The following is a 17,141-nucleotide window of genomic DNA, read 5'->3' on the forward strand; positions in this document are numbered from 1 at the left end:
AGGCTGGGCTGCCTGGGGCCCCGTCCCCTGCGTCGGTGCTCAGCAGAGGACGAGCACACCGACTGCACCTCCAGTTACCTCCTCTGTTAGGACGGAGGTGTCCTGCCGTCCCCTTCACGCCTGCGCTGGGCATGACCTGACCCCTCCGTCTGCGACACGTGGGCACCAGGCCTGTGCTGCCGTCGCAGCCGCGGCTCGTGGGGCCACCTCCCCTCTGGGCGAGCTGTGCCCCCCCGGAGCTGCCCTGGCCCTGGGCTCCCGGCATAAGGGGACGTGTGTGTCCGAGCCAGGCCCTGCCCGTGAAGGGGCTCCGGAGCCTCCGCACACGCCTGTTATTTTTAGGAGATGAAAGAAGCACAGTTCCTGGGGGTGCTGCGGCGAAGGGCAGCTCAAAGCAGCTGCTCCCGCGCGCCCGCTCCTCCCACCGCGGGAGAACAGGCCTCCTTTCAGCGCCGGCCCTGGCCTCGCCGGCGGAATTTGTTTCCCCAGCGAGTCCCAGCCAGCCGGGAGGGGCGGCCGCGCGCGGGGGAAATAGCAGAGACGCCGGCCGCGTTGCTCGCATAGCTGCTCTGGCAGCGCTGACCGCAGGGCTTTCCGCGGCCCGGGGCCAGGCCTGCCGCAGCCCAGCCGCCCGCTGCCCCTCTCCTCCGCCCGTCCCGTCCCGTCCCGTCCCGTCCCGTCCCGTCCCGTCCCAGAGGAGCAGCCTGTGCTGCCCGGGGCTCGCCGTGCTCCCCAGCCGCAAGCAGGACCAGAGCTGCTGGCTGAGGTGGGAGAGAGCTGCAGGAGCGGGGTTGTCCCTGCCCTCACCGCGGCGTCACCCTCATCGGCCGTCCCAAGTGTTGCTGGCCCCGGGCCGCCTGTGCCAGTCCGTGCGGCACTGCTCCCGCGGCGGGGGGGCCCGCGCGGCCGCAAGCCTGGGCTTCCCGCGGCTCAGCCCCAGCGGGCTGCTGGCAGGTCACGCTGCTGGGCTCCCTGCGGCAGAACAGCGGTGGCTGCCTCCGTCCAGACGGGGTTAGGGGGCAGCTCCCTCGCTCCGTGCGGGGGGGGGGGGGCAGCTCCCTCGCTCTGTGCAGGATGGGGGCGGGGGGGGGGCAGCTCCCTCGCTCCGTGCAGGATGGGGGCGGGGGGGGGGGCAGCTCCCTCGGGGAGCAGCTCCCTCGCTCTGTGCAGGATGGGGGCGGGGGGGGGCAGCTCCCTTGCTCTGTGCAGGATGGGGGGGGGCAGCTCCCTTGCTCTGTGCAGGATGGGGGGGGGGCAGCTCCCTCGCTCTGTGCAGGATGGGGGCGGGGGGGGGGCAGCTCCCTCGCTCTGTGCAGGATGGGGGGGGGGGCAGCTCCCTCGCTCCATGCAGGATGGGGGCGGGGGGGGGGCAGCTCCCTCGCTCTCTGCCGGCGCGCCCTGCCCAGCCCCGCAGCCCTAGGTGCGTCGTGCCGCCCGGTCTCGCCGCGCTGCTCCTCCCACCCCAGAGAAGGGCCCGCAGCCACTGGGGAAACAGAACTGACACCTTTATAGAGAAAATAAAATTACAACTAAGAACCGGGGGTGGGGGCCCCCGCCGGGCACCGGCAGCCAGTGCCGCCGTCCCGGCCCCGGCGGGGAGGCTCCCGGCCCTGCGGAGCCGCCCGCGGGTGGGGCGCGGGGCTGGGGTCCCTGCGGGGGGGCGGCGGCGGGGCCGAGGGCAGAGCCGGGAGGGCAGCGAGGGGCTGGGCCGGGGGGGGGAGAGGAGCCGGGGCAGGCGGGGAGCGGGGAGCGGGGGGGCCATGGCGTGGGAGAGGGGCTGGGAGGGGTGCGCCGGCCCCTCCGCCCGTACCCGTGTGCTGCAGCCGGGGGGCACCGTGTCTCCGGCAGTGGTTGGGGCCGGCGGCCCCGGGCGGTGCGGTGTCACCGGGGCCGGCGGCGGGAGGGCCGCGGCGAGTCCTGGGCGGCCCCGGCGGGGCGCGGGGCTGCGGCGGTGCCGGGCTGCGGCCTCCCTGCCGGCCCCACGGCAGCTGCGAGCCACGCGCGGGGGGCGGGCGGCGCTGCCCCGCTGCCGGGGCTCTAGGAGATCTGGTTGTTGAGCTGCCCCGGGTACTGCTCGAGCCGCTTGCTGGCCTCCTCGCTCAGCGCGTCGCCTGCGCCAGCGCCGGGCAGCGGCTGTCGGCTCCGCCAGCCCCACAGCCTGCCCGGCCCCACTGCAGCCCCACAGCCTGCCCCAGCCCCACAGCCTGCCCGGCCCCACTGCAGCCCCACAGCCTGCCCCAGCCCCACTGCAGCCCCACAGCTCCCCACAGCCTGCCCCAGCCCCACACCTGCCCCAGCCCCACAGCCTGCCCGGCCCCACTGCAGCCCCACAGCCTGCCCGGCCCCACAGCCTGCCCGGCCCCACTGCAGCCCCACAGCTCCCCACAGCCTGCCCCAGCCCCACAGCCTGCCCGGCCCCACTGCAGCCCCACAGCTCCCCACAGCCTGCCCCAGCCCCACAGCCTGCCCCAGCCCCACAGCCTGCCCGGCCCCACTGCAGCCCCACAGCCTGCCCCAGCCCCACAGCCTGCCCGGCCCCACTGCAGCCCCACAGCTCCCCACAGCCTGCCCCAGCCCCACACCTGCCCCAGCCCCACAGCCTGCCCGGCCCCACTGCAGCCCCAGCCCCACAGCCTGCCCGGCCCCACAGCCTGCCCCAGCCCCACTGCAGCCCCACAGCTCCCCACAGCCTGCCCGGCCCCACTGCAGCCCCACAGCTCCCCACAGCCTGCCCCAGCCCCACTGCAGCCCCACAGCTCCCCACAGCCTGCCCGGCCCCACTGCAGCCCCACAGCCTGCCCGGCCCCACAGCCTGCCCGGCCCCACTGCAGCCCCACAGCTCTCCACAGCCTGCCCCAGCCCCACTGCCCTACTGCAGCCCCACAGCCTGCCTGGCCCCACTGCAGCCCCACAGCTCCCCACAGCCTGCCCCAGCCCCACAGCCTGCCCCACAGTGCCCCACACCTGCCCCAGCCCCACAGCCTGCCCACAGTGCCCCACAGCCTGCCCAGCCCCACACCCTGCCCCACAGCTCCCCACAGCCTGCTCCACCCCCTCAACCTGCCCCAGCCCCTAACCTGCCCAGCCCCACTGCATCCCGCAGCCCCATCGTTCCCCAGCACCGCCGTCGGGACGCCCCACACCGCCCTCGCCCCAGCGCCCCCCCCGCGCCGGCCCCGGCCGTTACCGATGTGGCAGCTGTGCACCCAGATGCGGTGCCCGTCGTACTTGCAGTTGCATTTCATGGCGTTGTTGGTGAAGTCGCTCTCCGCCACCTCGAAGTTGGGGTTGATCACGACCTGTGGAGCACGGACGCTGGAGGTGGGGGGGCACAGCCCCGTGCAGCCCCACGCCGGCTGGCCCCAGCGGAGCCCATAGCTGGGCACGGCTCCAGCGGCCCCGGCCCCACAGCACTCAGCCCTGCAGCCCGGCCGGGGTCAGGGGGAGCCCCAGGTCCGGCCAGGGCCATTCGGGACGCGGCTCTTCCCCGCCGGGAAGCCTGGCCCCGGGCCGGTGGAGGCAGCCGGCTGGGAGCCGGGGCACGGGCGCACGGGGGGGCTGCGAGCAGGGTGGGGGCCCCGGTGGCAGCACCTGCAGGATGTAATTTCCCGGCTTGACGTCGGTGATGTCGATCCACTGGCAGTCGATGTCGTGGCGGTAGAGGTCCCAGCAGCCCACGGTGATGCCCTGCTCCCCGAAGTTGGCGCACTCGTAGCGCTTGGCCACGTCTGCGGGCGGGAGGGAGCGCGGCTCAGCGCGGCGGCACCCGGCACCCGGCACCCGGCACCCGGGCAGGGCTGCGCCCGGGGCCCCGTGGCGCCCACCTTCCTCGCACTCGGTGTCCTCGAGGCAGAAGCTGGCCTTGTGGCCCTCCGCCACCTTGGTGCCGTTGGGCGTCAGGATGTCGTAGTGGGTGAAGATGTCCATGCTGTGGTAGTGCCTGCAGGAGCCGCAGCCGCCCTGAGCCTGCTGCACCGGGGCGGCCGAGGGGGACGGGGACGGGACCCCACAGAGCCAACAGGAGACTTGTCCTGGCCTGCGGCAGGTCCCCCCAACCCGCCGCGCTCGGGGAGGGTCCCGCAGCCCCGGCCCTGGGGCGGCAGCACTGCAAGGTCGGGCAGAGCTCTGCCCTGCCCTGCGACGGGACGAGGCTGCCCCCGGCCAGCGGGACGCCCCGGCCGAGCCGGGGGGCTCATCTGCGTGGCACCGCCCGCAGACCCCTCCTGGCAGCCCCAGAGCCAGAGCCAGAGCCAGAGCCGGCCCTGAGCCGAAGCAGGCAGGACTGGGCAGCCACAGCCCCCAGGCTCAGCCGCCCCACCAGCGTCACCCTCACCGGCATCGCCCTCACCGGCATCCCCATCACCGGCATCCCCCTCACCAGCATCACCCTCACCGGCATCCCCCTCACTGGCATTAGCATCACCATCACTGGCATCCCCCTCACTGGCATTAGCATCCCCCGCACCGGCATCCCCCGCACCGGCATCGCCCGCGCCCTCTCCCGCCCGCCGGGCCAGGCCGAGCCGCGCACGCACCGGTGGCACTCGTGCCAGACCCAGGAGTGGCGGCCGGCCTTGGGGCGGAAGTCGGCGCGGCCGTTGTTGTGGATCTGGGAGGAGAAGCGGAGCAGGCGGCGGTGCCCGTAGGGCCAGTTGGCGAGGCGGGCCGAGCTGGAGAGGCAGTTCTCCTCCGCGGCGCAGTACAGCATGTGCAGCGGCCGGTCCTCGATGTACGCCGTCTCCTGCACCAGCGGGGCGTGCAGCAGCAGGTCGGAGGCGGCTGGGGAACACAGGGCCGTTCAGGGACAGGCGGCCGCTCCGCCGGCACGGGGGACGGCAGGGATGGGCGAGCACCCTGCGGCGGCAGGACTGGGCCAGCAGCCGCCCTGCAGAGCCACGGCCGGGCGAACGCGTGCTCACCCCACCAGCGGGGCAGGAGGTGCCCCCGCAGCCCCCCCACCTGCAAACCCCAGTGCCCACAGCCCCATCACCTGCAAACCCCATCACCTGCAGACCCCATGGCTTGCAGCCCCCAGCCCCCATCGCCTGCAACCCCCATCGCCTGCAGCCCCATGGCCCCACCACTGCAGACCCCCCCCCCACCCGCGAACCCCCCGGCCGCTCACTCTCGGAGCAGATGACGCCGGCAGCGAAGCGCGTGCCCGTGTTCTTGCAGTTGAGGTTTGCGCCGTGGTGCTGGCAGTGGCTCAGGGCCATCTCGTGGCCCTCGCACTTCACGCCGCTAAGCACCATCTCCGTCACGTTGCTGGCGTCCCAGTACCACGTCTCCTGGGGACGGGGGCGAGCCGGGCTGGGCAGCGGCAGGGCCCCACGGCAGCCGCCCCCCCGCACCCCCCGGAGCCGCCAGCCCTGCCCGGGCACCCCGGTGCCCACGCCGGCCCCGTCCCGCCGGCCGCCCCGCCGGCACCTACCGTCACGGCGTGCAGGGAGTAGCCCAGCCCCAGCTGGCGACAGGCCACCATGGCCTCCTTGGTGGTCCAGCCGTCGCTGCACACCGTGCCCCACTTACTGCCTCGCTTCACCTCCACGCGGCCCTCGGACGCCGTCCTGCCGCCGGCCAGGCGGATCTGCGGGAGAGGCCTGGGGCCGTCAGCGCCCCGGCCCCGGCGTCGGCCCCATCCCGGTCCCGGCCCCATCCCGGTCCCGGTCCCGCGGCGCTGCTGGCGGCTCCTGCCCGGCCCCGCGGCCCCGCACCTACTTGCAAGCCGTGGTTAGCGAATCCCAGCCCCAGCTGGCGACAGGCCACCATCGCCTCCAGCGTGCCCCAGCCTTCGCCGCAGACCAGGCCCCAGCGGGGCTGGCCGCCGTCGGCCCCCACCGCCACCTCGACCCGCCCCTCCGCGCGGCTCCGGCCCCCGCTCAGCCGAATCTGCGGGGAGAGCGGCGGCATCACCCGCGGGACCCAGCCCAGCCCGGCCCGCTGCTGCGGTGGGGCCCCAGGCTGCGGGGATGCCGGAGCTGCGGGGATGCCAGGGATGCCGGATGCCCGGGCCATGGGGATGCCGGGGATGCCGGAGCTGTGGGGATGCCGGAGCTGTGGGGATGCCGGATGCCCGGGCCATGGGGATGCCAGGGATGCCGGAGCCCCGGGGATGCCGGAGCTGTGGGGATGCCGGATGCCCGGGCCATGGGGATGCCGGGGATGCCGGAGCTGTGGGGATGCCGGATGCCCAGGCCATGGGGATGCCGGGGATGCCGGAGCTGTGGGGATGCCGGATGCCCGGGCCACGGGGATGCCAGGGATGCCAGAGCCCCAGGGATGCTGGAGCTGTGGGGATGCCGGATGCCCGGGCCATGGGGATGCCAGGGATGCCGGAGCCCCGGGGATGCTGGGCGTGAGCGGAGCTGGTGGCAGCTCCCGGGGCCCAGCGCGGTGCTGGGGCCACAGGAGCAAAGCTGCTCGCGGCTTCGTCCCTGGCTGGGGAAGCAGCGCGCTCCTCAGCGCGGTCTCGCTCCAGCAGTGACAGGCAGCGGCAAGTTCGGTACGCAGCGGGGATGAAACGCCGGGCCGGGGCAGACGGCACCGCGCTGCTCCAGGCTCCCTCATTTCATCATCAGGTTAAAAAAAAAAAAAAATCTCTCCTGGTTGGCCCACGGGGATTTTTTTTCTGATGCTTCGGCACAGGCAGAGCTGGGGGGGGGGGGGGGGGGGGCAGCTGCTGCCCCACAGCACCCCACACATAGGGACACCCAGACCCCACGGCCCCTCCTGCCCCCACCCCCCCAGGGCAGCTGGGGACACCGGCCCCCCAGGGCAGCCCTTGCCCCAAACCCGGGGAGCACGTGGGGCGCAGCGGGGCAGACACCCTGCAGCGGGCCCGGGGCCCCCCCGGCTCCGTCCCCGCCTCGCCAGGCCCCCGCGCGGCGCCCACCAGGTTCTCGTAGCCCATGTAGGGGACGTTGCAGCGAACGGCCGCGTCCTCGGCGTGCTTGCAGTCCTCCTCCGTGATGTTCTTGAAGGGGCAGCTCCAGAGGGACTGCTCGGTGCCCGCGCACTGCACCTCGCTCAGGTGGATGGGCCCCGTCCCTGCCGCGGGGAGGGCCGGGGCTCAGCGGCGCGGGGCGGCTGCAGCCCCCCTGCCGCCCCCGGGCCCCCGGCCCCTCACCTTGGCCCATGCGCGCCCCGGTGAGCGCCTCCTTGGCGCTGCCGAAGCCCAGCTCGCGGCACACCACGCTGGCCGACAGCAGGTTCCAGCGGTCGTCGCAGATGGTGCCCCACTCGCTGCTCTTGAGCACCTCGACGCGGCCCTCCCCGACCTTCGCGCCGCCCTTCAGCCGGATCCGCAGCTGCTGGGGAGCACGGGTCGGGCACGGCACGGCACGGCGTGGTGGCACGGCAAGGCACGGCGCAGCCCAGCCCGGCATGGCATGGTGCAGCCCGGCATGGCATGTGCAGCCCAACACAGCATGGCGCAGCACGGCACAGTGCAGCACGGCATGGCACGGTGCAGCCCAACATTGCATGGTGCAACTATGGCATGGTGCAGCCCAGCCCGGCATGGCACGGTGTGGCACGGCACGGCACAGCCCAGCATGGCCCAACACAGCATGGCGCAGCCCAGCCCGGCACAGTGCAGCACGGCATTGCATGGTGCAGCCCAGTATGGCACATTGCAGCCCAGCACGGCATGGTGCAGCCCAGCGCAGCGTGGTGCAGCCCAGCACGGTGTAGCGCAGCCCAGCCCGGCACGGCACGGCGTGGCATGGCAAGGTGCAGCCCGGACGATGCTGGCCATGCCTCCAGGGATGCACAGGGCCAGGGACCGTCCCCACCCGCTGCCCCGTCACGCAGGGGCCCAGCACAGCCCGCTCCCAGCCCCTGCCCCTGCCCCTGCCCGGCTGGGCAGCGGGGCAGCCGCCAGCCCCCCAGCCGCAGCGCTCACCTGGCCCTGCTGCTGCTGCTGCTGCCGCTGCTTCTTCTTGTGGGCGCCGGCGGCGGCGGCGAAGAGGGGCCCGGGCAGGCAGCTGACGACGGCGGGCATGCCGGCCGCGCAGGCCGCCGAGGCGTTGCCGCGGTAGAAGTCGAAGGCGCACAGGGAGAGGTGCGCCTCCGTCCCCGCGCACGACACCGAGTGCAGGCGGTAGTTGAGCTGCTGCCGCTCCGCGAACAGCCTGCAAGGAGAGCGCGCAGCCCTGAGCGGGCCGGCGGGGCGGCCGGGAGCGGGGGGGGCCGGCGGACCCCCAGCCTGCCGCGCTCGCTGCACGCCCCGGCGGCCCCCGCGGCGTGGGACGGGCGGCTCCGGCGGCGACGAGCGGCCTCCTGGCACTGGGCTCGCCGCCGGAGCCATTTACCTCTTCTTGGACCCTACGGCCTGCCTGTGCTTGTGTTTGGGGCCAGATTTGGAGGCCAGCCTGGAAGACAGAAAACGCCGAGGAGCCCGGGGCCCCGTGGCTGCCACCCCCACCCCCAGCCGCAGCCGCAGCCGCAGCCACAGCTCCCACTGAAAACCGGAGCTGGAAGCGATGGCCCTCCCGGGAGCCCCGTGCCGGTCCCCTTGCGTCACGCAGCAGTGCAGCGGCATCGTCTGCTGCCTGGCCATGGGCCACAGCCGCCTTTCGCAGCAGCGATGTGGTTTCCAACGTTGCCCCAGGAAACCCTGCTGGATGCAGCAGCATCCCTGCTGCCTGCTCCCGCAGCATCCCTGCCGCCTGCTCCCGCGGCATCCCTGCCACCTGCTCCCGCGGCATCCCTGCCACCTGCTCCCGCAGCATCCCTGCCGCCTGCTCCCGCGGCATCCCTGCCGCATCGTCCCGCAGCATCCCTGCCGCCTGCTCCCGCAGCATCCCTGCCGCATCATCCCGCAGCATCCCTGCCGCATCGTCCCACGGCATCCCTGCCGCCTGCTCCCGCAGCATCCCTGCCGCATCGTCCCGCAGCATCCCTGCCGCATCGTCCCACGGCATCCCTGCTGCCTGCTCCCGCAGCATCCCTGCCGCATCGTCCCGCAGCATCCCTGCCGCATCGTCCCACGGCATCCCTGCCACCTGCTCCCGCAGCATCCCTGCCGCATCGTCCCGCAGCATCCCTGCCGCATCGTCCCGCAGCATCCCTGCCGCCTGCTCCCGCAGCATCCCTGCCACATCGTCCCGCAGCATCCCTGCCGCATCGTCCCGCAGCATCCCTGCCGCATCGTCCCGCAGCATCCCTGCCGCCTGCTCCCGCGGCATCCCTGCCACCTGCTCCCGCAGCATCCCTGCCGCATCGTCCCGCAGCATCCCTGCCGCCTGCTCCCGCAGCATCCCTGCCGCATCGTCCCGCCGCATCCCTGCCGCCTGCTCCCGCAGCAGCAGGTCGAACGTGGGCGGCAGCGACAGGCCCCTGCCCACGTCCTCCTCTGGATGCCAGACGTGGCCGGGTCATGCTCCCGCGGAGCAGGGCACCCACAAACGTGGCCCCCGCGTGCGGCAAGCACGGCAGGCGCTGTGCCCAGCACCGCTGGCCCCGGGAAGCGAGCGAGGCACCCCGGGCAGCTTGCACGGCTGTGGCGGCCAGGCGGGGAGCTGCCCAGCCCTGGTGCGGCCCCGACATGCGGGGCGTCACCTCGCTCAGCAGGGAGGAAGGCGCTGGGCACGACCGAGGTCCCAGCGGCGGCGAGAGAAGGGCTGAGAGCTCCAAACGGGCGCAGGGATGGCGCAAGGCACGAGCCCAGGACAAGGTAAAACTGGATGCTGCGTCCCCTTCTGTGCCCCCCAACACAAAAGACGTCAGTGCCATGGAGCGAGCGCTGCAGAGAGCCTGAGACCGTCGGGGGCTCAGCCCGAGACGAGCCCCAGCGGCAGCCGGGTTATCAGGCGATGGAGCCAGGCTCCGTGCAGCAGAGCAGGGCACAGGGGACCGCAGGCACGAACCACAGCAAGGAGCTCAGAACGGACACGAGGGAAACCGTCCCCGTGGGGACAGCTCACCGTCGAGGAGGGGCCAGGACAGCCCCATCCCTGCAGATTCTCCAAGACCGAGGGGATAAAGCCCCGAGCCGGCTCTGCCCCCAGGGCTGACCCTGCTCGGGGCACCGGGTCGGACTGCAGACCTCGGAGGTCCCCCCGGCCTGGTCCCCCCCGGCCTGGATTAGCCCACGGTCCCCTGGCAGACAGGGCGAGGGAGCGAGTGGGGCGGAGGGCGCGCGGGGTCCTGGGAGGATGCCGCATCCAGGCACGGCCCGCCACGCCGCGCCCATCACCCCGGCATCGGGCACCCCCAGCCCTGCTCCTGCCCACGGCAGCCCTCCCCACGGCGGGGCCCGCGGGGCCGCAGCACCGCAGCCCTCGAACCGGCGCCGGGCTGCCTCTGCCGCGGGAGAGGGGCCGCGCTCGGGGGGACCCCGCTGCAGCAGACCCCACGCGGCAAGCACGGGCACGCCGGGGCCCGCGGCTCTGCTCCGGCTGGATCTGCGCGCCGGGATCCAGCGCCACGGCAGAGCCCGGCTGGGGCCGGCCGGCCCCGCTCTGCAGCGGGCTCGGCGGACGGAGCGCCCGGCCCCTTACCTGCCGCCCGGCCCCGGGGGCCGGCCCCCGCTCCTGGCCGCGCGCTTGAACCGCCTGCAGGAGCGACACCGCGGCGGGGCGGTCAGGGCACACACGGTGCTGGGCACGTGCAGCGCCGGGCACCGCGCCGCGGGCAGCGCCCCTGCCCTGCCGGCCCTCGCCGGCACCGCGGTGCTGCGGGAGCGGGGTGCGTGCCGGCGGCCGTGGCGCCCATCCCCGCTCGGCTGGCGAGCGCCCAGGCAGGCGCCCGGTGCCGGCCCCACTCACTTGTAGAAGTTCCTGTTCACCTTCCTCTCGGCGGGGAAGCCCAGCATGCCGCAGACCACGCGGCTGTTCTTGCCGTCCCAGCCCTCGTCGCAGATCTGCGCCCAGCCGTCCTTGTAGCGCACCTCCACGATGCCCTCGGCCACCGGCAGCCGCCGCCGGGCCCCGGCCACCACCGCCCGCAGCCGCACCTCCTCCACGTGGCTCTGCTCCGTCTGCGGGGCACCGTCAGCCCCGGCCCCCCGGCCCCCCGGCGAGGACCGGCGCAGGCAGTGCCCCACGCCGGGCTGCCCCACGGCCGGGCTCCGGGCTGGCGGCTTCCTCACCTCGATGACGTTGGAGTCCTTGAAGCCGGGGATGCGCTCGTCCTTGCAGATGACCCCCGCGTCTTCCTCGTGGCTGCAGTCGCTGTTGCCCCAGCCCCGGTGTCTGCAGTCCCCGACGCTCTTCTCGCTCCCGCCGCAGTTGAGGTTGTCCAGCCAGATCCGCCCTGCGAGGTGCCGGGTGAGGGGGCCGAGCCGCCGCGGCGTCCCGCGGGAACGGGGCAGCCCCGGACGCACACGGAGCAGAGCTCCAAGGGGGCAGAGCAGCGGGGGGGTGCCACCCCCCCAGAGGGCCGCTCTCCCAGGCACGACCCCCAAAATGGCCCCAAATGCGACGTGCACCCCCAGATCCGGGCAGCCTCTCCCCTGCAGCGCAGCCCGAGCCGCAGCCACCCCGCGCTGTGCCGGCACGTGTCGTCCCGCCGTGGTGCTGCATGCACAACCCCCAGCCCCCGTGTGTGCTCGGCCGCTTGCACCTACGCGCATGGCCCCCCCGGCTGCCTGGCACCCGCGTGCACCAACGCACGCGCATGCACCAATGAGGATTCATGCACCAACGCATGCACATGCACCAACGCACCGCGTGCACACGCGCACCGCCGGCGCTCGGCCAGGGCCTGCCTGGCCCCCGCGGTGCAGCACGGCGCCGGCGCCCGCTCGCGGCTCTCACCGATGCCTTTGCCGTACTTGGCGCTGTGGGACCAGCCGGTGGCGGCCACGAAGCCGAGGTGGCGGCACAGCACGTGCGCGTTGGCCAGCGTGAAGTCGTCGTCGCAGATGGTGCCCCACTCGTCGTTGTAGAAGACCTCGATGCGGCCCTCGCTGTGCTTGCGCGGGTAGCCGGCCAGGCGGAACTGCAGCGCGGGGCCGGGGCCGCGCGTGGGGCCGGGGCCGGCCGTGGGGCCGGGGGCCGCGGGCTGGGCGCTGCCCACCCACAGCCAGGCGCCGGCCAGCAGCGCCAGGAGCTCCGGCCGTGCCCAGGCGCCGCGGCTCCCCATGGCAGCTGCCCTGCGGGGAGACGGCGTCAGGGGCGGGCGGCCGCGCGGCAGCCCCAGCCCCGGCCCCGGCGGGATCCCGGCTCCCCGGCCCCAGACGCGTCCCTGCTCCCCGCGGCCGCCCCGGCTCCTCTCTCCCAGACCCAGGCGGGTAAAACCCCCCGGTCGCACGCAGCTCGGCTTGGCACTGCTGCGGCGCTGCTCCGCGCCCCGGACCTGCCGGCAGGGCTGCTGCAGAGCTGCCAGCGCCCGCTGCGACCTGCGTCCTGCTGCAACCCGCGTCCCGTCGCGACCCGCGTCCCGCTGTGACCCGTGTCCTCCACGACCCACACCAGCCTCCTCAGCACACAACAGTGGGGACGTTTCCCTATAAACCACCTTCCCACGCGCTTTACACGGGCAGGGACCTCTCAAACCCAGCGCCGGGGCCGTGGCAGCTCTGTGCAGGCAGACGGCGGCTCGGGGACCCGGGGGGGCCGGCGCCGGGCACCCCACACCCCGGGCACCGCCCTGGGTCGCGAGAACAAAACACCCCGCGGCAGCGGCTGCACGGGGCTGACGGACGGCGGCACAGTCACCGCCGGGCTCCGCACAAACAGCCGCCGTCTGCAGCCCTTCACGGGGCCACAGGTTCGGTTAATTGGAGTAACTGTGCCGGCACAGCAGGCCGAGGCTGGAAGGCGTTCAACCCGTCCCGCACGACCTTTCAGTGAATAATTAGCACACAACAAAACCAGCGCAGCTCCCGCCAAGGGGATTAAAGCTGGTCACCTGCTGCAGCAAAAATGCGGCTGCGGCCGGGGAGTCACCACCCAGCGAGCTCGGCGAGGCTCACGCGCTGCGCGACAGCGAAGCCCCGTCGCGGGGGGAGAGTCCTCCCCGGTGCCGTCTGCGGAGGCACAGACACGGGGAGCTGCAGAACCGAGATGTCCCCGTAAAACGGCGTCACGTGGCCCCCATACAGGACCCTAACGAAAACGCAAGGCCATGCACCCAGGAAAGGGGCACCAGGAGCAGCGGGCAGCACTGGGCACCTGCAAAGCGCTCGGGTTCTGTGTCCTGACAGCAATCGCCGGAGCCGCAGGGTCTGGCGCGCTCAGCGCGAGCGGGATCGCTGAAATCACCCGCATCCGCGGGGCCGCGGCAGGCTGCTGCCGCCAGCGCTGGCACAGGCGCAGGGAAGGGTCAGGGAAGGACAGCGAGGACGCCGGGGCCATGCGAGTGCAAGCGACGGCGGGACGAGGGGGCCGGTCTGCCCCGCGCCGCGGCGGGATGCTCTGACCCCAGCCGCAGGTGACCGCGCTGCGGAGCGGCTCCGTCGCAAGTTGCCAAGCCTCCCCGGCACCGTCCTCGGGACGGGACGTCTGCGCCGGCTGCCAGCCCGGCTGCAGCGCTGCGAGAGCCACCGTCGCGCTGCCCCTGCGGAGCAGGACTCCCGCAGCTCGCCGGCACCGGCCGGGCCCCGCGCTGGGACAGCCGGCAAGCCGCGCGTTCGCTGCTCCCGGGGCGCGTGACCCAGCCGACGCCGCTGCCCTGCCGGGAGCTTTGCCGCTGGTCCCGCGTGCTGCTGCCGGGACGAGGACCCGCTCCGCAGCGCTGCGTCCTGCATCGGCCCGCGGGGCCCCGGGCCACCAGCAGCGCGGGGAGCTTCGGGAGCTCCGGTCCTGCAAGGAGGGGAAACGTGCAGGACCCGCCTGCGCCCGCCGGCCGGCACGAAACGCAGACGCAGCGCAGGGAGAGGGCTTGGGAGGACGCGCTGCCCTGAGCAAACACCGTCGCGGGAGCGGCGAGAGCAGCCCAGGTCCTCGCGGCGGCTCAGGAAACCTCAGGAATGTCCCGGCCGCTCGAGGCGCCGGGCCGTGCGCGGGGCCCCAGGCATCGCTCGCTGCCAGCGGGGCCAGCGCGGGGCCGAGCCCGTGCCGCCGGCCAGGGCGTCCCAGTGCCTGGCAGAGCCGAACCCACGGCCCGCCAGGGAAACCCCGGCGAAGGGCAGGGAGCCGGGGAAGGGACAGCTCTGCGGATGAGCTCGGCCCCTGGCAAGCTGCCGCGTCTGGACCGCGCGCGATGCTGCCGCCAGGCGCAGGTCGTCCCTGCGGCGGGGGACGGTGTCCTCGAAAGCAGCGCCCGGGGAGCGCGGGCCACGCGGGCGCCGCGACACGTGCACAGGGACACGGAGCAAAGCGGGCACCGGCGAACCGGGAGGGCTCCGAGGAGAGCGGCACGAACGCCCGAGGCCCGGGAAACCCACCAGCGCGCGGAGGAGGACGCTGCCTGCTTGTGCCCTCGGGGGAGGCTGAGGCAGCGCAGTCACACGCGGCCGCGCTCGGAGCGGGGAACGTCCCCGGGGAGCAGGGCCGCGTCCCGGCCTCCGGGCTCTGCCTCCCTGCCCCTGCCGCCTCCCGGTCCAGCCCTCCGGCCCCAGCAGCCCCGAGCCCTTTGGGCTGCCCGGCGTCCCCCCGCCCTGCCGTCCCCCTCCGCGCTGCCAACACCGGCTGCTCCCCGGGGCCCAGCACAGCCCTGGCCCCAGCCGGGCGCTGCCCGGGGCCCCCTGAGCTGCGGAGGGGCAGCCCCGGCGGAAACCCGCGGCAGCACGGAGAGACCCCGGGAGACGGTGCCGCCGCGGCAGCCCCCGGCTGCCCTGTCGCAGCAGCCCAGCGGCCAGGCAGCCCCAGGGGGGCGGGGGGGGCTGCTCCGCTGGGGCCCTGGTGCGGAGGGCAGCGGGTGAGCCCCGCTCAACCCCTCTGGAGAGCAGCCCGGGACAGGCATGGCCCCGCAGCGAGGAGGGAACGCCTCCCCCCCCCCCGCCCCCCCGCCTCGTCCCTTCATCCACCCTCTCTCCCAAGGGCCACAGCAAATTCCAGCTTCAGTGGAAATCCTGAGTCTCCACCATCCTTTGCAAACCGCAGCTCGGCAAACGCCTCCCGGAGCCAGGCACTGCCCAGCACGCCCCGGCCCGCGGCGCGGCTGCCCGGCCCCCCCGGCGCCCTGCAGACCCCCCGGCTGCCGGCAGCCCCCGGGAGAGGCACCGCACGGAGCCCCCTCCCCGCGCGAGCGGGGACACGCGGCACAGCCAGCGTCACCCAACCCCTGCGGCCGCGGTGCTGCCCGCCGAGCGCACAAAGGAAGCTTTCTGCACCGAGCAGGGTCCCGCGGGGCGAAACCCCATCCCGCCGGCACCCCGCGGGCCTGCTCCGGCGAGCGGCGGCTCTGCGCGGCCGAAAGCGCAGCCCACAAACCCAGACGGCTCAAGCCGCGACCGCAGCCGCGTCCCGTCGCAGCCCGCCGCGGACACGCGGTGCCACGCTCCGCCGGGCGTCGTGCTGCGGTGCTGCGAAGCACCTCCGACACACGGCCCCTTCCCCAGCACCGCGCGGGGCTGCACGCGGAGCCCCTCGCACGGCGCTCTGCCCCCAGCGCAGCGCTCCCGAAGCCCCGCGCCGCGAGGAGCAGGGCCGCACAGCCCACGGCCACGCGCAGCCCCGGGCACGCACACCCCGCACGCACACCCCGCACGCACACCCTGCACAGCTCGTGTGCACACCCCGCACGCACACCCCGCACGCACACCCCGCACGCACACCCTGCACAGCTCGTGTGCACACCCCGCACGCACACCCCGCACGCACACCCCGCACACGCCACGCACACCCCGCACGCACACCCCGGGGCACGCACACCCCGGGGCACGCACACCCCGCACGCACACTCCACGCACACCCCGGGGCACACACACCCCGCACGCACACCCCGCACGCCGCCCCGCGCTCAGCGAGGCCACAGAGCTGCCCGGTGCCGCCCGCCGCCCCCGCAGACTCTCCCGACCGCGGCCCGGGAGGCAGCGCCAGCCGCGCGGCCCCGGCCCCGACGCCGCGGGGAAGGGCTCGGTGCACGGCCCGGCCCGACAGCCCGGCCCGGCGCACGCGGCCCCCGCGGCCGCCCCGCGCGCTGCCCCGGGCGGCGCCGGTACCTCTCGTCCACCCGCGCGGCTGCGGCGGCTGCGGCGGCGCCGAGCGAGCGCGTCCAGGCGAGTGCGGGCGGGGTCGGGCCGCCCCTCCCCGCCCCGGCCCGCCCCGGGGCCGCCCCCCGCCGCCGCCCGCCCCCGGCCCCGGCCCCGAACAGCCCCGCTCCCCGCGGGCTGCGCTGCCGCGGGCGGACCCGGAGCCGCCCGGGGGCCGCGGGGCTGCCCAGACCCCCCCGGCGCTGCTGGGGCCCCCCCGGCCGGAGCCCCGCCGGCCCCCGGGGGCACCGAGGGGCCCGGGGAGAAACCCTCGGAGCCCCGTTCGCTCCCTGCGCCGCTCCCTCCCGGCGCTTTGCAGGCTGCGGCGGGGAGGCCGGGTCCCCCCGGCCCCCCCGGCCCCCCCGCACCGCGGCGGCGGGGCAGAGCCGAGCCCCTTTGGCGGCGGCCGCCCCGGGAGCCGAGGGCCCGGCGGTCGCGGCCCGGCAGGCCCCGCCCGTTCCTCGAGCGCGGCGGGCGAGGCGGAGGCGGAGGCGTGCGGGGAGCCGCGGCGGCGGGCGGGCGCGGGGCTGCCGGGAGGAAGCGGCGCCATCCCGGCCCTTCCCCGGGAGACGGACCGCGGCCAGAGCCCAGAGAGGCCTCTAGGGCCGAGGGCAGCGCGTCTCCGGGCCGCGGCGGCGGAGCCCGGGGCCACCTCGCCGCACCGCGTGCCAGCCCGGGGCGAGCCAGCCGGGCACCACGGGGGGAGCGGGACGGGCAGCCCCCGCCACGCGCCCACGGCCTCGCGGGCGGTCACGAGCGCGAGGGGACCGCGGGGAGCGGGGGCGCCGGGGGCAGGACGGCCACGAGCCACCGGGGTTGGCTGCTGCGCTCGGACGGCAGCCGCGCTGGAGCGGGCGCTTCGCCCCGTGCCGCCGCCCCCGAGCCCGGCTCCCGCGGTGCCGCCGCTCACGCAGGGACCGCAGCGCCCGCGTCCCCTCCTCGCGCGCGGCCCTGGCCGCCACAGCCGTCCGGGGCAGGTCCCGCCGTGCGCGATGCCCTTCAGCCCTTACAGCCCCCCCCCCCCGCCCCATTCCCCATCGCCAGCAGCAGCCGTTTGAAC

The 17,141-nt window shown here is 75.2% G+C and overlaps 1 protein-coding gene across 6 annotated transcripts; it reads right to left on the reverse strand.

The window, feature by feature from the left end:
- Positions 1-1,488: 1,488 nt before the first annotated feature.
- Positions 1,489-16,153, reverse strand: LOXL3 (lysyl oxidase like 3). 6 transcript variants are annotated; one of them, XM_064503940.1, is made up of 15 exons: positions 16,052-16,153; positions 11,760-12,092; positions 11,093-11,256; positions 10,770-10,981; positions 8,313-8,372; positions 7,904-8,132; positions 7,127-7,310; positions 6,893-7,047; positions 5,719-5,889; positions 5,126-5,288; positions 4,536-4,779; positions 3,825-3,940; positions 3,592-3,728; positions 3,188-3,299; positions 1,489-2,111 (listed from the first exon to the last, which is right to left on the reverse strand). In XM_064503940.1, exons 2-15 carry the CDS (start codon positions 12,085-12,087, stop codon positions 2,038-2,040), a joined length of 2,349 nt encoding a protein of 782 aa, XP_064360010.1. In that variant the 5' UTR covers positions 12,088-12,092; positions 16,052-16,153; the 3' UTR covers positions 1,489-2,037. The 6 variants fall into 6 exon arrangements, with proteins under 6 accessions (XP_064360010.1, XP_064360011.1, XP_064360012.1 ...); XM_064503941.1 differs by having other exon boundaries at positions 7,127-7,307; positions 11,760-12,097; XM_064503942.1 differs by lacking the exon at positions 5,719-5,889 and adding an exon at positions 5,432-5,587 and having other exon boundaries at positions 11,760-12,097.
- Positions 16,154-17,141: the final 988 nt, after the last annotated feature.

Source organism: Dromaius novaehollandiae, unplaced genomic scaffold (genome assembly GCF_036370855.1).
Source record: "Dromaius novaehollandiae isolate bDroNov1 unplaced genomic scaffold, bDroNov1.hap1 HAP1_SCAFFOLD_70, whole genome shotgun sequence".
Taxonomy (NCBI): Eukaryota; Metazoa; Chordata; class Aves; order Casuariiformes; family Dromaiidae; genus Dromaius; species Dromaius novaehollandiae.

Excerpts from the sequence above, each read along its gene's own strand:
- LOXL3 (XM_064503940.1), bottom strand. The coding sequence starts at position 12,087 with ATGGGGAGCCGCGGCGCCTGGGCACGGCCGGAGCTCCTGGCGCTGCTG. Across the intron at positions 5,890-6,892 it reads ACATGGGCTACGAGAACCTG|ATTCGGCTGAGCGGGGGCCG; the intron begins GTGGGCGCCGCG and ends CTCTCCCCGCAG. Across the intron at positions 3,300-3,591 it reads CGGGAAATTACATCCTGCAG|GTCGTGATCAACCCCAACTT; the intron begins GTGCTGCCACCG and ends CGTGCTCCACAG.